General features: G+C 38.6%; 1 protein-coding gene across 2 annotated transcripts in view; it reads left to right on the plus strand.

Moving 5' to 3' along the window:
• Positions 1–23,754, plus strand: part of NEBL (nebulette) — a 340,919-nt gene extending 317,165 nt beyond the window's left edge. For both annotated transcript variants that reach the window (XM_032623434.1, XM_032623435.1), the window contains 2 exons: positions 16,788–16,894; positions 18,393–23,754. In XM_032623434.1, coding sequence (XP_032479325.1) covers positions 16,788–16,894; positions 18,393–18,569 — 284 coding nt within the window. In that variant the 3' untranslated portion in view covers positions 18,570–23,754. The remainder of the gene's footprint in view (positions 1–16,787; positions 16,895–18,392) is intronic.
• The last annotated feature ends 1,544 nt before the right edge of the window (positions 23,755–25,298 follow it).

Genomic DNA, 25,298 nt, shown 5'->3' on the forward strand with positions numbered 1-25,298 from the left:
TTGTATACTACTCTATCTCCAGCTCTTGGAGTAAGCACTCAGCAAATATTTGGTGAATGAATGAAGTGGTCAAAGTAGTATTTTTTTCCACTCATGCCACTTCACTTTTTAAACCAATTGAAATATAATTGACATACAACATTGTATTATTGTAATACATTGTAATAATTGTAGGTGTACAAAAGTTAATATCTTAAAAATTAGAACTTAACATACAAATACATGTGAGTTTTTTTAAAAATTAAAATTCTATTGTGGAAGCCTTTCAAGAAAATTCTTCCATTTTTGTCTTGATGATGTTTTGATATGTTTCAATGACATTAAAGCATAGCTGAACAAAAAACCCCTAAAGTGGAAACATTCCCAGGGTATTTTCTTTTCTGGTCGGGAGGCAAAGAAGTAGTATCCATGATGTCTTGGTTGCTTTGAAATTTGGGGTCCCCTTTGAAATGTGTATTACACTGGGCCCTGATAATGAGGTGCTGAGTGACTCCATAGAAGGAGGAAACTTCTATGGCGATGACAGCTGTTTGATGAAAACCTTTACTGTCCTTAGTTAATCATATGCATTTATTTAAATACTATTCTAGAAATTGGAAAGAATTTTAGAACAATACTTGTTAGTGGTAAGATGAAGAAAAACAGGTAATGTTCGTATTGAGAGATGCCATCTTTTTTTCTTACAATTTTTTTAAATCTCATTAATAGCTTTTCAATATGATTTTTAAAAATGTATTTACTTTATTTATTTATTTTTGGCTGCATTGGGTCTTCTTTGCTGCGCGCGGGCTTTCTCTAGTTGCGGCGAGCAGGGGCCACTCTTTGTTGTGGTGCATGGGCGTCTCATTGCGGTGGCTTCTCTTGTTGCGGAGCACGGGCTCTAGGTGCGTGGGTTCAGTAGTTGTGGCTCTCAGACTCTAGAGCGCAGGCTCAGCAGTTGTGGCGCACGGGCTTCATTGCTTCGCGGCATGTGGGATCTTCCTGGACCAGGGCTCGAACCCATGTCGCCTGCATTGGCAGGCGGATTCTTAACCACTGTGCCACCAGGGAAGCCCTTTTTTCCAGATTTTATTGATTTCTTTAAATTTAGATTGGAATTTTATATGATAAAATGTGTTATGTCCTAGAAAGGTGTCCTTTAATGTTGGGCTGTCTTCCCGCCTTTGAGATGACGTGTGTGGCAGCGCGGTCCCGTGGTGGACAGGACACTGTGTGGGGGCAAGAGACCATCCTGCTCTCCGACTGCTTGGTCTGGGTTCTCAGGCGGTCACCTAACCTTATCAAGCTCGGATTCCACATCTGTAACAAGAAGGATGTAGAACAAGTAGCTTTTCTATTCTAAGATACTTTACATTTCCTAAGCTAAGTGCCATAAATTAAATAAACTCCTTTTTCTTTCTCTTCTTTCTATGTATGAGAATGTGTTTATGTCCTGAAGGTGACCTGTTCTACTTTTTGAATTAAATGGCTGGGCAGTTATGAGAGTCATAGTTTCAGGGTCCTTTTTTCTAAGTTACAGGAAATGTAGCTTGTTAGGACGAAGGGTTAAACAATCAGCTCATTTCCTTGAGGCAGAAGTACAGAGTTTTCATCATTCACATTTGGTTTTCATGAGCATTAACATAAAAGCCTTCTCCTTTACATTTTTATCATTGTTTTAGTTATGCATTTCTCATGATGTTTTCCCATCTTGCTTTGATTGCTGAATATTTTCATTGTCTTACGTGATTATTTTGGGCTTTCTTTAGTTTTGGGTCTACTATCTGAGGTATTACATTACCAAAGGGTTTGCATTTTCCATATCTACTGTGTTACTTCGATTCAATAAAGGAGGCTTTTATTTCAATTTCATCTAATTTTGTTTTGATTCTTGCATAGTATTATTTGAAATTACCTTTATTGACTTTTGGTATTAGATTAGGTTAACTTATTTTCACTTGACACACAGTTCCTTGAGTGGAAACAATCCTGATGGTTTCTGCTTATTTCACTGTGAGGTTTTCTTTGATCTCTGTGTTTGTCTTTAGGTCTCTTACCAGCAACATGTATTTGCCTTCTGGTACTGCTTTGTATTCCTTTGGTTTTCCTTAATTCACAGTGTTTTGTATCACTGGTATTCTCATGTGTTTGCCATCTCACCCAATATTTACCCTTCTCAGTTTGAACTTGGGTTCAGTTTTGCTTCAGGTATTTTATGTGTTTCTGTTTTCCTCTGGAGCGTAAAGTGGCTGGGGGTGTGATGGGGAGGAAAACCAGATGCACTTTTCAAAGCAGACATTGTCAGTGTTCCAACCTTGTGAACTTTTCCATTTTGCTGTGAAAGAATCTTATTGGTATGACCTAGTCCTGCCTTAACTGGTGGAAAACAAGTTTCTGAGTTCTAGGACAGCCCCAGCTGTGCTGTGCTTATAGCACCCCATCCCATGTAATATGTCCTCAAAAGAGGTTAGATTGCAAGAGATGCTTCAGTACATCCTGGAACTCTCAGTTGTTGTCCATAGGCATGACAAGAGGGCAGTGCACCAATTAGGTAGCCAGTAGCCCTGGTAAACACCCATAACTCCATCTGTTTATTCACCAAACATTTATCCAGTGTTTCCCATATGTGTGAGATGCTGGAAACAACAAAAACAAAAAATATACTTATTGTTTTCAGAGAACTTGCATTCTAGTGGGTGAACCAGATACATAAATCCATTGTGCTCAGGAAGGCATTATGATAGAGTAATATAAAGAGTTAGAATTAGCCAGGCAGAGAAATGGGAAAGAAGTGTTTTAGGAAGAGAGGTAGCATATGAGAGAGAACACAGCACATTGGAAACCTGGTGTGTTTTGGCATATCTTGAGCCCCTGCACCACCAGGGAAGCCTGGGAAGTAAGTATTGAAAGAGGTGTTGGAAAGTAGGTGAGGTACAGGTTTGGTGAAAGAGAAAGAAAGTTGCCTCTTCCAAGAGTGGAAAGAAAATAGAAAATACCTAACAGTAAAAATAAGGAAAGAGCATTTTAAACCCCCAGCCCTTAGCAACTGCCATTCTATTCTTTGCTCTATGAGTTTGACTGTTTTAGGTACCTCATATAAGTAGAATCATGCAGTATTTGCCCTTCTATTTGCTTAGTATAATGTCCTGTAGGTTCATCCATGTTGTTGCAAATGGCACGATTTCCTTCTTTTTTAAGGCTGGATAATAATCCATTGTGTGTGTATATCACATTTTCTTTTTCCATTCACCTGCCAGTAGTCATTTGGGTTGCATGCACGTCTGGCTGCAGTGAACAAGGGACTACAGATGTCTCTTAGAGATCAGCGAAATGCAGATCTCTTCAAGATCAAATGAGATATCACCTCATCTGTTAGGATGGCTATTACCAAAACCAAAAAAAGATAAGAGTTGGTGACGAAGTGGAGAAATTGGAACTCTCACGCACTGTTGGTGGGGATGTAGAACGGTGCAGCCACTATGGAAAACAGTATGGAGGTTCTCCAAAATGTTCCAGATATGTTCCAGCAATCCTACTTCTGAGTAGGATTCATAACTCTTTTTTACTACCTGACATTTCATTATGTATTAATTAGTTTGTGTAGTGTCTATGTTTCCCCCAGAATGTCAACTCTGTTAGAACAGACTCCTTCGGCATGCTTGGTTCTCTATTCTATATCTAGCACCTAGAACAGTACTTGTATTAGCCACTCAGTAAATATTGTTAAATATATAAATATATTCAAATTAAATCTGATCTGAAATATAAAGAAACAGCTTTGTTGCATGTGTTAACTCACTAAAACTTGGCATCAGTCTTTAATTTATTAGTGTCTAATTAAAGTTACTTTGACCTGAGAGTAACAGTGCAATAATAATCCTTACTATAACTTTTTAAAAAACAGTCGTGGTGGATTATCACCAGAATGTAACATTGTGACCTGTGTTTATTACAAAACCTGAGTCAGCTAATTACCTTTCATAACCAAGAAATCAGTAAATTATTCCTACGTTAACACTTCCGTTCTCATATAAATACTTCTATCTCAGTGTTTTGTTTGTTTATTGAGGACATCTGTCCTCAGTAGGGACTCAATAGAGTGGAAGTGCCCATCAGAATTCTGAAATTCATACCTTTCATGGCTTCTGTCTCAGTGTACTCTAGTTTATTGTTCAATCGTGAACTCCATGGAGATAGAGAATAGAATGTGCCATGTGGCTTTCCTTCCAGAGCCTGGCACAGGACTGCGGGTGCTCAGTCAAGAGTAAAAGCAAGCCATCGCTCTCCTAGGCTCTGCGAAGACCGCTAGGATCTGCCTTAAGCTCCTAAGGGCAATAGCTGTCATTAAAAGCCGAATTTGCGATGAAACTGGGAACAGAAACGTTAAACGCAGGCACAATAATAAACTACTAATATATTTTGAAAGGGATGGATTGTATCCAACCAGCACTGTTTCCAAATCTCTTTTAATATGACAGGTGTCCATAAAGTCATCATCCTTTGCCCAGTATTCACATTAATTTTTCTGTTGATTCTCCTTTGCCATTGAAAATCTATGTCTTATGATTTATAGACGCCATTCTGTCCCAAGTTCATGTTATTGGCTTTCAGTGATTTTCAATTTTAAAATTAGATAACCAGAACAACCTACAAGAAAATACACTCCAAATTTTAAACTCTTTGCCATCATTTGAAATAAACTATCCAGTAATTCTATATTCGCCACTAATTCCATTTTCTGATTACTGATTGACAACCCCCAATCCCTTGAAAAAGATCCAACTCCTTCCCAGCCTGACTTCTGTAAATAAAATACATTCAGTACGAGAATCCCAGTTGTATTATTTCCCTTCTATATTTGACTGTTATTTCCGATCGAAGTTTGAGACGTTTGCTAGCATCTGTCAAAAAAGTGATGGTTTAGTATCTTCATCTAAGTTTAGGAAGATTTAAGGAGTTGATGATTGAAATACAAAATTTCTGTGATTAAAACTAATCTATAGGAAAACAAATGATTCCTTTATAATATGAAATCCAGTTAGTAGAATATGACAATTATATTTAGCCATCTAGGCAGTACATCTAGCCTAGAAAAAAAGCACACAATGTAAATTGTTAGAAACTTTTAGTTAGTTCTGTTACTCCCCCAAGAAAAAGGTTCAGGACTGACTGAATTTGAAGTCCTTAGAGAAGCTCATATTCCTAGTATCAATAGACTTGGAATGAAAGAAACGTCATAAGTTTCCTTTTCTGAGTGTGAAGTTGGGGAAAGGATCAAATACTAATGAATAGCACTTGTTCCAAGATGCACATGTGTCTTTCATTGATTTGCCAAAATTAAATCAAAGGGTTCCATATGTGTCTGAAGGAGAACCATCTGACACTTAAAGTAGCAAACAATAAAACTTTAAAAATATATTTCCTGTGAAGCTGAGCTGATTGGGAAAAAGAGAAGGGAAGGATATAAATGTGGCTATAGCATATGTGTCAAATGAGTAAACTTTGGAAGAGCTTTATAAATCGTAAGTGGCGTACATGTAAAGGAGCGAATAGGTATTCTTGGATTTTTATTTCTTATTTTGTTTATTATTTATTATTAGGTACTGTTAAACATTGGCAATGAAAATGGAAATGGTAGTTTTTGTTTTTTATGGATCAAAATTGGTGTCCAAGTTGGATACTAGACTGAGTGTACGTATATTTACATTTCTGTCTTACACATTAAACAGTCAAGTCTTAATGTTATCTTTGTAGTCACGAATTTCCCTGTTCTCCCCCAACTTCCTATTTCATCTAGGTGCCCACATCCTCCCGCCCCAAGCCCCAGGCTAGCAGGTCATGAGGGTTGGATCCTGACTTTACAGGAACTACTTAAGATGTCCACGGGCTGATACAGCTGGGCGATGTATCGAGTTTCTGCCTTTCCTTCGCTCATTAGCTCCTGTTGCCTGGGCTCGTTGTCACTGCTGTTTCTCTTGTGACCAGACTTCCTATTTCTTATTGTCTGATCTCCCTCCCCCCAGATCTTCCTGATCTGTCCATGCTGCATTTCTCAGACATTCTGGTTCTTGATCTTTATCTTATGCCATATACCTGGCCCATGTGTACCAAACTTATTGTTTACTAGTCTCTCTGTCAAGCTCTTTCCCAGACCCTGTTTCAACGTCCTTACACTTGTGTGCCTTTGATCACAATGACCCCGTTGCTCACCTCCCTACCTGACTGTGACTCTTCATACCTGCCTATTTCACCAGTCCCTGCCACTCACCTTGAACTTAGAGCTTGGGCTCTGGGAAAGCCAGACAATCCTTTAACACTCATTTCCCCACATTTCCCTATCTTCAAATCATGTCAGGAACACATTGAGTCAGTTTCATAAATGTTCATTGGTTGAAGAAAATATACCTGCTCATTCACAAACGTAATCAATACTGAGACATGTCTAGATGCGATACTTAGTGTGGGTTATCGCTAGGGGAGTCTAATGTAAAACTATTCAAGAACTCCTTGTGGATTGATGGTATTCCTTAAGGGTCAGTATCTGAATTGATTAGTGCGAGAATAAACTAAATGCATAGTCCAGTTTTAAGTCTTTGAGAATATATTATGTATATCGATCCAACAAGTGTTTACGGAGTTACCTCTTCAATAGTGTAATGAGATTTTCTTTCACTGTACTTGAATGATGATGAATCTTGCTGTACAAGATTGATTTACACAATATCAGCAGTAGTGGTCACTGGGGAAAATTGGGATTTGCTATGAGCTGACTTTTCAGTCATGGCATAATTTGTGTGTAAAAGCTAGTCTCGGTGGTATGGCTTACCTAAATGGAAACAGCGTCCCCATCTACCTGCTATCCTATTGCTTTCATCTTATCAGAGAACTGCCCCAAATTATATAGTTCTTGTCAGGAAACCACATACATATCCACACTGTACATTACTTTATTTTCTTTTTTGACTTGTTTTTTTTTTTGCGGTACGCGGGCCTCTCACTGCTGTGGCCTCTCCCGTTGCAGAGCACAGGCTCCGGACGCGCAGGCTCAGCGGCCATGGCTCACGGGCCCAGCCGCTCCGCGGCATGTGGGATCTTCCCGGGCCGGGGCACGAACCCGCGTCCCCTGCATCGGCAGGCGGACTCTCAACCACTGCGCCACCAGGGAAGCCCTTCTGACTTGTTTTGAGGGATCGTGTACGTATGCCTGTAGACACAGATACATGCCATATGGATTTTGTGCCATGAGAATATTATTAAAGACTCTCTAATCTGGGGCAGAAATTATTTCCTTTTCCATCAGTGACAGACCTGCTCGTATTTACGGTTGGGTTACGGTTACAAGTTGGGGAGTTTATTCTGGCTTTGATAGCTAAAAATTAGAAATAAATCTGAGAAAAAAACTACACAAGTTGAAATTCAAATCTAAATGTAGGAGTAAATTGGCTAGATTATTCTGAAGCAAAGTAGCAGGCATTCTTCAATCCAAAGTGCTCTATTTCTATTCAAACCACATTACGTCTTAGCTCGGTTCTGTCAGAGAACATCCACAGACTTACGTTTTCTAGAGAAAAAACAGCTTTGAAATCAAAACGTACTGCTTTTCTGGGCTTTCGAGAGTAATTAAGTGTAACTGGAAGATAATTTAAAATATAACTAACTTTGTGTCTTTTTCAACATTTAGGAATTGCAGAGTCCCAAAACAATATTTTAGAAGTTCTTGCTTGAGACAACTAAGCCAAATATATAAATGAAATGGTGAAATGTAATGTATGTATGCATGGTTCTAAAAAGTACATAACCTATATATGTTTCCTTTTGCGGTTAACAGGTAATTAGGAATCTTTAAATAGCCAACTTATATTTGATTGAAGCAACATTATAAGTCTATCATTTAAGTTTAGGGAAGAAAATAGTTAAATAGTTTCCTGGACTTAATTGTATTTTCGCTAGATTCTTGGAATGTCTGTGGGAGTAGAGCTTGTCACTATGCTGCTGATGACTCAAGAGAGTGACATTTTTCAGGCAGTTTCTACAGAATGACCTTGAAAATTGTTCGGTGGTGTCATGATGGGGGTCTTTGCTGCTCAGGGGGAAAGTGGTTGATTCATACTAGGAGACGTGATTTGAACATAGACCTGAAATTATTCATGCAGGATGAGGTGACTGAATGACAAGCGCCCTAGGTAACGTAGGATAGTATTGGCAATGGGAAGAAGAAGCAAAGGTTAAACACGTGTGCGGACACACACACACACACACACTCCAGAGATTTATCAGATGCCAAAATGACCCTTGGAAGAAATCTAAAAGCCGTTGCTTCAGAAGTGATGCTACTGTCTGTGATTTGAGCTTGCTTTTCCAAAAGTGAATGAATTGTTCTCACTATAATTCCTTCCAGGGATGTCCTGGCACACCTCATCAACCACAGACACAGAAACTTTTTGTGGGGTTTGTACCCCCGAGTTTACCACAGAAAAGTCAGTGACAACTAGAGTTGCCCCTGTGAGCATAAGAAGCCTGCTTTGCATATCTCCCCATTAAACCTCTTTCTTTCTTCTTTCCCTCCCTCTAACTCCTTTCTGCCCCACTGGCAGGAGTGCATGGTTGATGCTGACTCTTCCGACTTCAGGTCGGGTCCTCCCCACTCCTAGAAGCTCCTCTCCAGACCATAGCGCTCTTCCACATTTCTGGATTCACAATGCTTGTTTGTAAATTAACCTCATGCTGTCTTGTCATTTCTTCCATGATCATTTTGCTGTGCTACAGCCCAGAGTTTGGTTTCTGGAGTCAGGCTGTTGGCATTTAAATACTAGCTCCTCATAGCTCTGATATTTTTGACCAAGTTATGAATCTTGCTAACCTTCAGACTCTCTGTCTGTGAAATGGGCATTTACCATCTGTCAAAGGGCGACAATTCCACCAGCTCACACATGTGACACTCTAGGCACAGGGCCCTGCACGGCATAAGGAGAGGGACCGACCGTGCCAATTTGCCCGAGACTAAGGAGGTTCCTGGGAAGCAGAACCTTCAGTGTGAAACCCGAGAAAGTTCCAAGCAAACTGAGTTAGTCCTCCTAGCTGTAAGCATTTCATTTATATTATTCAAGTTTTATCGTATTCATATTTTGTATTCCTTGGGAATCCTATGTTACATCTTTCCCCCGTTAAGGTTCACAGAAGCGCATACCTAGGTGCTTAAACATCTTCATGTGTACTGCATTTTCTTAAAGGAGGTTTGCAGTACTTTATAGTAATAAAATTCATAAAAGACTGGAAAACTAAAACAAAGATGACATGGGAGTCTAGAAGGAGAAATTGTTAGGAATATAGTATTGGCTTGAGAGATAATTTTTGATTTTGCAAAGATATTTTTTTAAATGTATCCCAAATGCCTAGAACACTGCAAATAATAAAAGAGGTTAACGATTACCTCCAGGAAAACATCACACACAAAAGAAAATATAATCACAGATTGCTACTATTAAATCAAGTGATCAAGCAATCCCTAAGTGCGGTGTAGCTGCAGGGCTGTCTCACCACACTTCATAAACCCAGCTGGTAAGAAAACAAAGAAACCTTTATACCCACGACACAGCAGGCAGCATGGGCTTCATGTGGCCACAGTTCCCCTTGCCCCTCCACCCCCTGAGTTCCAAGGAAGAACGTGGCCGGTGGGTCATGGGAGCAAGTGCAGGTAGATGCTGAGCACACAGTGGATCTTTGTCACAGCTGAGAAGTGCTAAGCTTAGGAAACTCGGAATCGTGTAAGGGGACCACTAGCAAACCTGCCCAACAGGGAGACATTATCTGTATCAACCTGGTTAGGAAGCAAGTCTTCTCTGGGGAGGAAAGGGAGACTTTATTATTGCAAAGATGGTTCTTGGCTGCCCAGTCTCCCTTTCCTCTCAGATGGTGACCTGGAAGTGGGGACTTTATTAGTCCCCCCCCCCCCACCGCCCCGTTGCTGGTGCCACGTGGCTCTTGCCTCACCAGGAGTGTCAAATGTTAGCCCCCCCCCCCCCCATCCTGCCCAGTTATCCTGTGGTGAGCTTCCTCGTGGCTCAGCTTTCTTCCCACAAACCCCGGTTGCTTCTTGAGCCCTGGGTTAAATATTTTCCTCCACAAGTAGAAAAAAGTCATGGTGTGTGTGTGTGCTTTAGCCTGTTCAGCTGCTATAACAGAATACCATAGACTGGGTGGATTAGAAACAACACATATTTATTTCGCACAGTCCTGGAGGCTGGAAGGCAGAGATGAGGGTGCTAGCATGGTCGGGTCTGCTGAGGGCCCTCTTCTTGGTTGCAGACTGCTATCTTCTCCTTGTGTCCTCACATGATGGAAGGAGAGCTAGGTAACTCTCTGGCCTCTTCTCATAAGGACACTTATCCCATTCATGAGGGCTCCACCCTCATGACCTAATCACCCAAAGGCCCCACCTCCAAAGACCATCACATTGTGGGGGGGGCGGTTAGGATTTCAACATATGAATTTGTGAGGATACAGACATTTAGTCCATTGCAGGGGGAGAGAGGGAGTTTGGGAGTAGCATAAATAGGGTCACATGTGCCTCTAAATTTGTGTCAGGTGGAGAAGAAGGACACCAACAGTAGCTTAGTTGTTCTTCATCGTGGCTGCCCATTTGAATCACTTGGAAGATTTAAAAAATAAAACGCCAGTGTCCACTCCCTCCCACTCCCACCCCAGAAACTCTGATTTAATCTGGGGGACCTGGACATAGCATGGTTTTAAAACATCCCAGGTGAATTTAATATGCAGCCAGGGTTGAAACTCACTGCACGTACCTGAATCCTCCTCTCTCCTCCTTTCCTTCCCACAGTTCATGGCCCACACTGGAGCTGAAAATGTAAAATATGATATAGTAATGATTGCTTTTATTTTCACATATGGCTTCCAAAGTTTGAGCAATGTTGTAAATCACAGTGATGACTATGCCTGTCTCTAAAACTTGGTGGTTTTAACTCAGTGGTAGATGGTTTCACTTTTATGTTAAAGTCTGTTTATTCATAGTTTATTATGTAGCAAGGCTGTTTCTCAGGCAGTTGTCTATTCACAGCTTATCGTTAAAACCAACAACTAAAACCTAGAGGCAGTCTGGCTTGTTTCCGTTTACTGCAGGGACGGAAAAGCATTTTCTATAGTGCTAGGAATTCTCTCAGATTAAAAAATAGCATCTTGTTGCTGGATTAGGCATAATTGTTGTGGATTTAGTACCCACTGTAGCTTGTGGAGAGAATCAGAGGCCACGAGGACTTGAGGCCCTGGCATGGAACTCTTGATGGCATGTGCAAAAGCCATTTGAGCAAAAAGGTTCACATCATGGGCCTATTTTATTACCAGTTAGCTCAACCACCTTGTTCATGGCCTATATGAGATCTAGTTAGGATCTAGCTCATTATTTAATATTTACTTCAAAACTAACAGCATCTTCATACTTTCTTTTTTATGTTTTTGTCTTCGTTCAGTTTAGCAATTTTCCTGTGATTGCCTAAATAGAGATTTTTCTGTCCTAGAAAAAAAAAAACCTTATTAAGTTCTTTGACATGCATTAGCTGATAAAACCATAGTCAAGTGTTAGAAAATATTTCTAAATATTTTAGAATTTCTGAATAGCTAAAATATTTCTGATTTCATTGTATCTTGTGTTCTTCATTGGAAAATTCCCGAGGGCTGATTTTCTCCTTATTCTAGATTTTTAAAAAAGTAAGCCTATGAGAAAAACCCCAAAATTATTTTCTGTGTTCATTCTGTGTCTATAGTTAGCTAATTGCTATAGACTTAATGCTTGTGTTCCCCCGCCCAAATTCATGTGTTGAAATCCTAACCCCCAATATGATGGTACTAGGAGATGTAGCATTTGGTAGGTGATTAGGTCATGAGGGTGGAGTCCTCATGAATGGGATTTAGTGCCATTATGAAAGAGACCCCACAGAGCTCCCTCACCGTCTGCCATGTAAGGACGCAGCAAAAAGATGGCCTTCTGTGAATCAGGAAGCAGATTCTCACCAGACACCGAATCTGCTGAAGCTTTACTCTTGGACTTCCCAGTCTCCAGAACTGTGAGAAATAAATGTTAGTTGTTTAAGCCCCGCAGTCTGTGGTATTTTTTTATGCCCACCCCGGATGACCTAAGACATCAGTAAAGCACCATTTTTATTTTTATGTTCTGCATTTGGAGTTTGGCCATATACTATTACTCTGTGGTCATTGTGAGGCTGTCAAAGCTTCCACTCCTTCTGTGATGACCTGAGACTTTTATTGTGGTGTCACTGTGCAGAGATGATTGTTCTGGTGCCTTCCTGCTTAATCTCCCAGCCTCTGTATTTGTAGTCTATAAAGTGGGAATGACACTTGTATTAGAGAGTTATTCTGTTAATTAAGGGGCAATACATAAAGCACCAGGCACACGGAGGACACTTCCATAATTCTCTTTCTCTTCTCCCATCTACTCTGGGTACCTTCCCCAGAGTGGACATTTTTGGGGGTGCTTTTTCTACTTTTAATTTGGGTGAATTTCTGTGGTTCATTTACTCCAGTCTTTGTATGTTTACATGTATTTCCTTATTTTTCCAGTTTCAGATTTCTGAAGGCTCCTAAAAATTTTTCTTCCTCCAGTTTTACCTTCTGTTTTATGACCTTCCTGTCTACTTACTTCTTTCTTTATCTTGATTTTACCTCCTTCAATCATAAGAATAAGCCTTCATTAGAAAATATTAGTGTTGGCTGTTTATGTAAGAATTTTTTGTGCACTACAAGAGAGATTTCAGTTTTATAAAGACTGTAGGACATTTCAAATAGAGCCTGAAACCCTCAGAGCTTTAGTCATCTTCCAGACCTCTGGTCAATAAATCTTACCAATGTGAAATGAAAGTTGAGTCACACTTTTGTGTTTTGTTGTTGCCTTAGTATAATGAAAGCTACTGTTTTGTGGCTTTTATGCTATTGAAATAGAAACTGCTCAACCTCAAGACTCTTGGGCCGGAAGACCATCATACCTCTACCACCATCTGTACTAATGCCCATGGGTTAAGACTCCGTGCTTCCACAGCAAGGGATGCGGGTTCAATTCCCTGGTCAGGGGGAACTAAGATACCGTACGCCGCTCTGTGCGGCCAAAAGAAAAAAAAAATGCTCATGCTGTCTGACCACTAGTTTAATAAGGAGGGCACTGTGTGTTTTTCTCTTTCATAAGAAGTACTTGTTTGTTGCAAAATTAGCCTAACATCTTGCTTTTGCAAAACCCATTGAATTCCATATTTTTGTGGACAATGTCTCATACTCACGTGGAATAGCTATCTTTTACCCAAATCCATAATAAACCCAATTTCCAAAGCCATTACCTGAAATTTTCTTTTGCTTGTTTCACCTGTGTTTCATAAAAAACATTCATGTAGCACAACAGTGAAAAAGCAATGTCTGTGCCTCTTTTTAAATAGGGATTTGCTTTTAGTAAGTTGATTCCTCTGAGCTCTCAGTTATATTTTTCATAGTCCTAATAGGAGCTTCCTAAAATATCTTCTATTGTACCAGGTATAAGGTAGATAACAAGTTTGATAACCCCAAAGAGACTTGCGTTAAATAATGTAAACAGAGAGGGAGATGGAAATAATCAAGGCATGAGGAGAGACCGTAAGGACAAGGTTTCTCATTCTAAACTCTCCTGCTCGCTCCAGCCCACACGTGTTTAGGATAAATACCTTCTTCTCCTTCTGTATTTGACAGTAGCTGCAGACTCCTTTTGAAGGTCGGATTTGAACAATTGAGTAGGCATGAATTTTCATTTTTAAAAGCCAAAGTTAGAGAACACTTTTCTTTTTTAAAAAATTTTTATTGGCGTATAGTTGATTTACAATGTTGCGTTAGTTTCAGGTACACAACAAAGTGAATCAGTTATACATATACATATATCCATTCTTTTTTAGATTCTTTTCCCATATAGGTTATTACAGAATATTGACTAGAGTTCCCTCTGCTATACAGTAGGTCCTTATTAGTTATCTATTTATATATAGTAGTGTGTATATGTCAATCCCAATCTCCCAATTTATCGCCCCCCCCCATTTCCCCTTTGGTACCATAAGTTTGTTTTCTACATCTGTGATCCTATTTCTGTTTTGTAAATAAGTTCATTTGTACCATTTTTTTAGATTCCACATATAAGTGATATCATATGATATTTGTCTTTCTCTGTCTGACTGACTTGACTTAGTATGGTAATCTCTAGGTCCACCCATGTTGCTGCAAATGGCATTATTTCCTTTTTTATGGCTGAGTAATATTCCATTGTATATATGTACCACATCTTCTTTATCCATTCATCTGTCGATGGGCATTTAGGTTGCTTCCGTGTCTTGGCTATTGTAAACAGTGCTGCAATGAACGTTGGGGTGCATGCGTCTTTTTGAATTATGGTTCTGTATCTAGAGAACACTGTTAAACGACGTTCTTGAGTTGTCAGTACTGATGGGTGCTAAACTGGGATTATCATGCACGACCTGTGTAAACATAAGCGCATTACAGCTGATGAGATAGCATATTTAAGAGTTTTTTCATCATTATCCTTTCCTGATCATTTTTTTCCCCAAAACATTTTAAGATGGTTGTGCATGATTCTGTACATCAAAATTTGAAGGTCATGGTTAAGTAGTGTAACAAAGGATTAAGTGTTTACTTCTTTATTTTTATTAATTGTCAAGGGTTACTTATTTCATCTTAAGTATTTACAAATAGATCAAAATAATAATGAAGAAATGTCTTCTTTAAGTGGATAAAACCCAGTACAAGACTGCTGGCCTGGGGATGCAGTTGGAGTCATTGACTAATAATGTATTTAAGGAAATGCCCCAAGTATCCTGAGCCATTTCCTTAATTGGGCAAAGGACAGATGTCCAAGGCCATCACTGCTCTGGGAGGGCAGTTAGTTCTGTCACTCCTCTTACGCCTGCATGCTTTGAGCACAGTGGGCAGTGATTATTGTTAACATCCACGCAAGCTTACTAAGTGACAGGAAAGCTAGTAAGCTCTGTGCATCCATGAAGTCTCTTAAATGCTTGCCGATAGTCAAGGGAGTAGATAAATGAACGGTCATTGCTTCCAGCTTCCAACACAAGAAAAAGCTCTTTTACTCAGCTAGTTAAGTAGGTCTAGATATTTATGGGAATTCCCGTATTTTTTCTTCATGACTGAATTATGACAACATCCTTGACATCTAGTGATGTTAATATTCAAATTGAGTTGATAATGTTAAAAAGTGCTGTTTTCTGACATATTTGATGTTTAATCACTTTATAATATACTACAATCCAAGTAAAGATCTTTCTCGAAAAAGACATTAAATAAACACAGTTGTAACAACATTGTAATATGAATTAATTCAAGAACTATTTTAAAAATCCCCATTTAACCTAATATCATTATTATCTGGAGAACAGATTAATGATTTGTAATTTTCTGATGATTAAACTTCTTTAAAGTTTGGTGTTCTCATATATCATTAGAATGAGTGTGCCACTTATAAAATATTAATTATTCATAATACCCAAGAATTACATCTGCTTTATTCTTTTATTATAACTGTCCTGAGTAAATCAACCCATGATAATTACTTTATATACTCAACCTGATTGAACAAAGATGGCAACCTATTGTGGGTTTTTATAGCACATATATCATAGAAGTTTTACTAGTGCATCATATAATTATTCAAACCACAACGAAGGGCATGCCTACTAAAATACCTTCATTTATAGCCCATGATTCTGGTTACTAATACTTAAACACACACTACTGATTTTGTAGGGTTTTATCTAGCTTCTGTATTGGTTTCTCTAGAATTCAGTTTTCTTCAAAACAGGAACTATGTCTTTTGAATGTCATTAATTAGTGGTGAGAACAGCACAAGCTAAGTGAATACTCTCTTTTTTTATGTATTATAGAAGGATAATGTTTACGAAATTCTTTAAGTGGTTTCGTTCCTCAGGCTTTCATAACACTATCCAGCTAACTTATAGCCAAAAATAAAATGGATAATTCATAATATTCTAAGTAAAATGTTCTTTTAAGGCTTAACAAACATTTGTTGCTAAACCTATGCTATGTTTACCGTCTTTGTAAAGGTAATATTCAACAGTATGTCTCAAAATATTGAAAGCACCCATTAGTAAATATCCTGTGAAAACACTTATACCCTGTCATTGACAATCCAATTAAATTCCTTTAAATTTCTTTTCTTTTGATTGAAGTATAGTTGATTTACAATGCTGTGTTAGTTTCAGGTGTACAGCACAGTGATTCAGTTACGCATATATATGTAAATCTGTTCTTTTTCAGATTAGTTTCCCTTATAGGTTATTATAAAACATTGAGTATAATTCCCTGTGCTATACAATAGGTCCTTGTTGTAAATTCCTTTAAATTTCTTATTTTTATTTTGGAAAATACCTACAAGGATCCCATGGCCAAATGAAAACAGGATTTTGTTAAGGGATTGCGGGAAATTTCTGTTTTGTATTTGTGTTGTTTTAACATAGCATCGGCAATAGAGTAATACAAATATTTCTAACATATTTAACTGCATGTTAAACTGGTTACCTATATATGTCCTTAATTACTGACATTTATATTGCTCTAGAGATCACTTACAATATCACTCTTCAAATTTCACATGACACTGAAAATGGCATTTGGTTTCAGAAATGTCTAGCAGAGCATGGGGTCACCTGAGGGCTTGGGAGGGGTACTTCGAGACTCGGTTTAAGGATTCTTTGTGTGTGTGTCTGTTTAACGTCCAGCACCTGTTCTTCCTGGAGCCTACCAGCAAAGCCATTCTCAAGGGTATGGGTACATGCATCAGACCAGCTTGTCATCCATGAGGTCAATGCAGCATTCACCAAATCTAGTAAGTGCCCATTTGAAGCGTTCCTCCTTCCCTGGTCTTCATATTTTATCTCCAGAATGTAAATGCACATAGAGTACAGTTGAATTGAATAGGGTACATTTTTAATATAAAGGGTAAATGATGATGTGTTGCATTTTTACAAGCTTCCCTAAAGAAGTGGAAGACATATAGGGGTAAACCGTTGAGAAGGGGAGGCACGATGAGAAAACATGCAAACAGTAAAACATAGAAAGACTCTACCAGTACTATAACCTCATTGTTATCTCATGATTGGAAGTCGTCAACTATGGTCTTCATTCAGTAAAAAAAGCACAAATACCTGGTCACGTTAACTAGTGAATCAAAATGGCCACTGAGAGCTAAATGACACAGCCAGCATGTCTTTGAGTCCTCCTCTGGAAATCTTGGGGTGCTGATTCATTCACTGAATGTAAGGCTTGGAAGCAGTGTTCCGGGTCATTTAGTCAAATGTGGTATCTTATGGTGAAATTGCTTCTCCAGGCTCCTGACACAGTCCCTTGGCCTTTGCCTGTGCACTTAGAAATAGGTGGCCCTTCTAAGCTCGTAAAATACCTTTTTTAAAATGTATTTTTGTTGAAGTATAGTTGACTTACAATATTATATTAGTTTCAGGTGTACAGCACAGTGATTTGGTGTTTTTATGGATTATGCACCATATTAAAGTTATTATAATATTACTGACTGTTTTTCTGGGCTATACGTCACACGTCTGTGACCTACTTATTTTTTTATAACTGGTAGTAAGGTATCTTTATTCACTCTAAAGTTCTTTGCATCTCAGCCAGTTTCCTCAGTCTATGAATACACTTGATTTTGAGATTGTCTGATATTATTAGCTAAACTCTTGGCCTCAAATGAAAACAAATATAGTAAAACTCATTTAAAAAATTTCCTCATTATAACAAGGATTTAATTATATGTACTTAATATTCAGGACATTTATATGCTAGATTTCTATCACTGTGATACAAAAACCTGTTGAGTATATTATGGATTTTTTCTTTTATTTGTTTTAAATATTTTTAAGAGGAAACAAAAATTTTTAGTCAAGTTCATTACCTCTGCCAGGGGACCGACGGTAGTGATTTGGCAGTGACTTGGACCTGTCTGCCACTATGGTGGGTTTTGTTCTCTGAAGAATGTGGACTGGGGGAGAATCTACATAATCTAAGGTCTCTGGGTTTATCTGAAGCTGGGGGAGTGGCTTTACTGCTTCAGAGCTTACTTTTTGACGGGCTGGCTATTGTATTCAGCGGCTTGCTCTGGCCCCCAGTATTACGTCTTTTGCCAGACTAGTAACCTTGAGATGAACACAGTCAGGACAGACAGTACGCTCTGGTTTGCAGGACTCCAGAAATAGATGCGCTTGGGAAGATTCCTGATAGTTACTTTAAGCGTGGGTTGGTTTGTTGCGATCCGCATTTGCGGCTGTGACTATCTTGGTGTCCACCGTGTGACCCCGTCTTTCCCTCCTCAGAGGACCTACCGAGCCATGTACGATTACAGTGCCCAGGATGAAGATGAAGTCTCCTTCAGGGATGGCGACTACATCGTCAACGTGCAGCCCATCGACGACGGCTGGATGTACGGCACGGTGCAGAGAACTGGGAAAACCGGGATGCTTCCGGCGAATTACATTGAGTTTGTTAATTAATCATTTTTCCTTGCCCTTTGAGCTTTGTTCTAATGTACACTAAACGTAATCTTTTTAAAAGGTAGAAGATACTTTTAAGACAACTTGGCAGTTATTTTACGGTAATCTATCCTTCCTTTGACAATTAGACACGCAGGTACCAGGAAGAAGGAATGACTTCTGGGCTGAAAACAGCAGCATTTTCGGTAATTCGTATAAACAAAATAATTAGGTCTGGAGACCTGGTGCTGCTAATTGTGTTAATGTTTTCCTTTGATTGGCTATCGTGAACCCTTCCGGGGAAATGTATTTTTGTAGACTTTAATAGAGATGTTGATTGTCCCTTAAATGTCACAAGTATATGAAATTTCCTAGCTGTCCCTTTGGAATCACCAGAAGCCAGTCCTCTTAATTCAGTAACACAGCCGATAATTTAAAAACCATTTAGCTTTTGAGTCACGAGGCAATTTCCAATTCAAGTGAAAATTGCCTAAATATATTAAATGTAAGCAGTGGCAGAATGACAGTTTGGTTAAAATTATATTGACTGGTGGCCTTAGGGATCTAGAAACTTCTACTGAACAAAGAAATTTCCTTGTTCCTTGGGCCAACTTCGGTCTATTTATTTCTCATTTGTACCGAGGTGTATCCTACTCTCCATTTACATTCTATGGACCTAAGTATATGCTTGACTGCCTAGAATGTCAGGACCAAATTACTTCACAGCTACTCTACAAAGGGCAAATTTTAAGGTCATCTATATTATTTCCCTGATACTAATAGCCTTTACCCTGTTGCATGTCATGTAGGTTCAAGCTTCTGTAACATAGGCAGCTGCACTGCCTGTTCCTGTTATTAAAACAAAAAGTGTGGCCGATATCTAAAAGCCCTTTCCTCTAGTTGCCAGCTCATCAGAAAAACATAACTTGAAAAGTTGCTTGAGATTCTCTTGCCGCATTGCACTCTAGTTTTGAAGGATTTACACCTTAGGAAATAGATGTATACTCTAGCAAATAAGTGATTTAGGTGTTTATTGAACAGCTTTCATTAACTTAATGCCGCTATTGATTTAAAAGCAAAGAAAACTTCATAAAAGCCAGTTACAAAGTCGGAATACGAAGTGTGCTGGGGGAAGCCAGCGAACAAAAGATTACCAGCTCCGCACACAGAGACAGGTGATCTGGTTTCTTATTTGGGAAAATGGTATTCAGATTCTGGAATGGGAATCTAGCCACTAAAACCGCTTAATGAAAAGACTTCCTTTCCGCTTTCTGGTTTTTATTTTGTAAATCACATCCAGGGGTGAGATTGGGAGGTCACCAGAGATTTGAGGTACAGGCCCAACAGGTTGTTCATTTAAAAAGAGATCGTTGTCACATTTTCATTTCCAAATGAGTGACTCTGCAGGCTCTTGCTGGGTTCACAGCCGTGACCGTCATGTCGTGAAGTTTAACCTGGAGTCCACAGTCAAGATCACTGGAGAGACGAAGGTCCATCAGCAACTCTGTGTTTTTCTGACCATGCCCTTAGTGAGACTTGCAACAGGGTAGCAGCCATGTAGGGCCTGACTCTGTAGCTGTAATGAAACTGAAAAAGTAAAGTTATAAAAATGTCATCAAATGTATGGGCCTTGGGGCTTTCTGCCTTAATAATATGTTCAAAGAAATTAACAAAATATGCTGTAAAACATCTTTCACTGAAATGTTTATTGGTTCAAAGGCAAATGTTAATTCATGTACACCTTTGAAAAGTAAGCACATCATTTTGAAAATCTGTAGTCTGATTTTGATCGGGCTAAAAGAGTAATTAAATAAGCTGTATTACATTCAAGCTGCATCTACATGACACTGATGTAAAATTGAAAAGAGAAAAATTCAGGCAAATAACTAGAGATTTTTTGAGGGGGTTTTACATATTACCACATAGCCAGCTTAGCTGATTTTCTGTCATTGAATGACCAGTTGTGATTCATCTGATTAAACCCCATATAGATCTTGGTGTCTTATACAAAAACCTGCAAAGACAAGCGGAACTTGCAATATTCTTGCAAAAATTCTGTGCATTAAAACTGAGGGCAATAAGCTTGCTTATTAGTTTTATTATACCATTAAGTAAATATTTAAGATTCACCCAGACAGACTACTTTTTTGTGATTATAAAAGAGTAGTTGTTGATTAAATTTGCAGAGGAAATGTAAGACGGGTACAATTTTTGATAAATAGCACATTTATAGGAAGCTCAAAGGAAACCGATTTGAAATGATGATTATAATCGGGGAAGTAACCATAAAGTAACAGCTTGATGTTTCATTGTTTTTCTCATCCACTGATTTCAAAACCAGATTCACTGAATGTAAACGTCAATACTTATTTGGGGAATAATTCTCCTAAAATTTTAAGCTTCACATAATGTTTGCATAGTAAAATGTTTCTGCTTTCCAGCCCTCAGGAATTAAGATCGGATCAGAATTTAACTAGAGGGCAGTTATTTTACAATAAAGACTGAGAGAGAACCAGTTGCACATGTTCCTGATGCTATGATTTGATAGTGTTGTCACCATTACTAAAGCCTGTCAGGATATTAAGCATCTCAGCAGAAATATAGGAAACAATAGATGTATAAAACCAAAGCGCTATTTTTACAGCATCATTTTCAAAACTGTATTCTCGGACAACTTGTCCCCTTTCCACACTCCCCCTCTCGCCTTCGATTTGGCAGCGGGCAGATGCTACATATAACGCTGACAGCTCAAGAATGGTTTCAAAAACAATCCTTTTAAAAATCAAGTTAAAGAAGACTGTGTATATGCCCGAGCACAGAGAGCATGCACCTGATTTTCTAAATGTGTTCTCAAACCTGATAAAAGCACACGGGCAGTTTGATACGCTTTTCAAAGTTCCGAAAACAGAGCTGTACGTGGATCATCTCTTTTTTGAGAAGAGCATGGCAACAGAATATATTGCTTTTGGTGTAAGTTTTTGTAGTAGGCGTTTTTACTAATTCTCGTTCTCTGGGAGAGCTTTCTATTTCTAACCTGTGGCAAGACAAAGTCTTCGTGTCTTCTTGTTATTGTTTACACATCCGCAGTGTAGCCCACTTTGAAATATTTGTCTGGTTGTCAGATCTCCGCGCTGTCCCTGCATCTTCTCAGGCCTCCCCCGCCTCAGACACCACACAGGAATTTGCAAGCACAATTCCCAGGAGCACCTTGTACGAATATGGATGCGATTAGACCAGCCCCTCTCTTGCCACCAGGTTCATTGCATGAGGATGACGAAGATACATTTTCTCCAGTCTCGCCACAGTCTTTTCTTTCCTTATCCTCCATGTTGAGCTAGACAACACTCTGGGATTTGGGAAGCAGACTTTTCTAAACACACAGTGGAAGCTCAAGGTGCATCTCTTTTTCAGGTTTGTCCATCTCCAGTAGAATGTTTTTAATGAAAAGATAAAGAAAATGGGTGTGATCCTTTAATAACACCTCCCTATATAAAGTGGATATATTAACAGTTTATATCAAAATTATAATACAGAGATATAAAAAATATATAGGTGCCTTTATGATTACACTTGTTTATTCGCTATGGTCTTGGAAAGAAAACCAAGCAAGCAAGCTTCTGCCTATTCTATAGTAATATTTTATTATATGATTGGTATTTTTTATGGTGGGGAAGTGAGATGCTCCTGACAGATACGAAATGTGATAGATGATTGTATTTTACCTCTAGAGGTTTAGAAAATACTGACTTCTTCCGTCTATTTCTGAAAGGTTCTTTGTGGATTTATATATAGTTGAGATGCATAAACATTAACTTTAGGCTTGAGATTTAAAATACCTATTGTAAGATAGAAGAGTTATGTTATGAGGCTGAATTCATTACATAAGATGAAATTCACTTCATAAGTTCATTATACCTTAGCTGTTTGCTTCTGATAATCTGAAAGTGGCTGGAGTACGGTTGTTTGGGGTAACCCGACATGGAGGTGAGAAAGCTTTAGTTAATAAGAAGCTGCGTAAACCAAGTTAAGAATGCTAAAATGAAGGTCTCTTTCTGAAGTATTCCGTGCCCATTAGGGTTCTTTCCAGGCACTGCCAACCAGTGCTGATCCAAAAAAATCAAGACGCTGTACGATGCTTCTGTGGCCATCATTCCCTGATCCGCAAGCCTGGAAGGATCCCTAAGGCGGACCTCCTCCCCAGTTGTCCATGTTACTTCAGTATCTTCATGGGAATCCCGTAGGCTTTTTGTGTTTGATATGTGGTATTCAATTTGCATAGTATATACTTCTTTGTAACCCAGTTGCTGTTAAGAATGATTTATTTTAAAGGAAAAGAGAAAACCGCCTCATAGTTCGGTGTTCAGACGACGAACTGCTGAGCATTTAGAAGCAGCACCGAGTGTGTTACAGGAGGGGTGTGGAACCGTTGGTCTTTGACCTGTGATTAAAACCCCAAATTGAATCATTGTGCAGATTGGCTTCTCTTTGCCTCAAAATATGTAGGATTGTGGCTGCTGATTAATTTGCAAGATTGTACTAACTTTGAGAGCGTACAGTTTTACAGGAAACGCTTCATGTTTTTAAAATGAGGGGGCTTACAGAACAATACGATGGTATTAATATAATCTGGCTTTTGTTATGCGAATTGTTAACACCAGCTATTAAAATATATTTTAGTAGAAATGCTTTAACTCATGTTTCTTTCCTCTACACTGTGAATCTTTAAGCCTTGGTGGACTAGAGCATCGTGCTGCCCAAAGGACTAACCTATGCAAACTAGTTCACATTTTAGTGGATGTCGCAGGACTTGTGTAACAAGACGTTATTTCCCCCTGCGTAATGTACAGCGGCATTGAAATAACACATTAAGCCTAGCATCATGTATGTATAGATAGTTACTCACAAACCCTTCACGGCTACCATAATCATTAGTATTACCATTCGTTTAAGAGCAGATCGCTGATTTATCTGTTAAAACGACGTCAACGATGTCAGAACAAGAATGACAGACGGATGCAGCGGCCTTGGCTTCCAGGTGGTCCCTGCAAGTGTTCTCCTGTGATAGAACCGCGTTCTCAGATGCGCTCTCTCCAGGGTATTATTATTCTGTGTCTTCTTTCTGTATTTGTAAAACATTATAACGCTTTAATTTCCTATCTCTACACATTCGGTTTGCTTAAATAAATGCAGGATATAACAAAATGGTTCCACTTGTTGGTTCTCACCTTGGTTTCTTGGAGCAGGGGTCGTTGATAACACCCTGGGTATGGGTTTATCGAGACAACTCACGTCAAGTGGCCTCGAAGGTCTGTGGTGGCCTCAGCGCACTAACCTTGGTGAGTCATTCAGAATGTGTCTTCTTCCCCCAAATAAACTTAGCTTTAAATGATAACAATATTACGCTTTAGCAAACTCCGTCTCCTTCTGATTTTATATCAGAGTGCTATAGTAATACATCATCGTAGTTCACCTCTTTCAAGATTAAGTTCCTCATATGTCCTCAATAGTACAGTTTTAATTTTCTTGTATTTGTAAGATGAAAGAAACAGCTTGCAGCAAAGAATAGGAAATGCACAAACGGAGTGCATGAAACAGGGAGATGCTCTGATTTCCCAGCTCAGAATGGCTCATTTATCATAGAGGAGAATTGCTTTCTTCCTGTTTCCCATAGTTGGAAAAAGTGAGTTACTTCCTTTTTTTGCCCTCATATAAATCTGCTGAGACTAGGATCTTAGCTTTATTGTGTTATCTTGTAGAAGTTCCTCTTTGATGGTGCCTAAGCCCTCCCAATTGTAAACTGATAAACTCTGCTGATGACACATTTAGTACTCTTGCTTATAGAGTAAACACGCTTCATAATCTTGAATTTTGTGTTTCTCATATTCCAAAAGTATGAAATGAATATTTGTATGATATGAATCAGCAAACATACTGATAATATTTCAAATGACAAAACAGCTTGCTCGTTTATTTATTTGAAGAATTTACTTTTTTTTCTCTCTCTCAAAGTTTTTTTTCCCCACCATGCTCACAGATTTTACTCTTTGGAACCCAACCCACAGAGAAATGAGTAACTTAGTGATTTTTTTTTTTTTTCTGAATTAAAATAATTTAGGTTTAGGATAAACGATGCTTATATTTTTATTAACTTAAAAATTTGTGAAGTTAGTTGTACAGGTAATTGAGACATACGTGACCACTAGAAGTCTACCAAAGTAACTTTTTACAGAAATACTTATACATAATAAATTGAAAAGTAGATAAAAGGAAAGTTTTGTTCCTTTATGTAATTTGCTTCTCCTAAGCAGGGGGATTGAATAGAGTTTTGTGATGGCAGAAAACTGGATATGGTCCAAGTGTGAACTTCAACTCCTTTCTGCAGTTCTAAGCAAAATTCCCAGGCCTTTGTCCATTTATATTTGTACTTGGGAGCCGCAGAGTTCTGATGAAAAATAGAATGAGAAAATGGGTTTAAAGGGTGAAAAGTCAATATTAGAACAAAGGACCCGGTTACTGATTTTGTATTTATACTGTGGCATTTTGATCTTTGCTTTCACTTTTTCAAAAAAGTAGCAAACATGAAAGAGAATAGTAGACTAAAATAGAGAAATTAGCAAAATCTGAATGGCTGTTATTTCACTGGAGAAAATAAGGAACTTTCCTGCATTCCAAATTTAGTTACTCGATTGCTTTTAAAATGGACTCGTTTCTGGTTCTTGAGCCAGCCCACTTTTTCCAGAGGGTTTCTAC

Source organism: Phocoena sinus, chromosome 2, assembly GCF_008692025.1.
Source record: "Phocoena sinus isolate mPhoSin1 chromosome 2, mPhoSin1.pri, whole genome shotgun sequence".
NCBI classification, from domain to species: Eukaryota; Metazoa; Chordata; class Mammalia; order Artiodactyla; family Phocoenidae; genus Phocoena; species Phocoena sinus.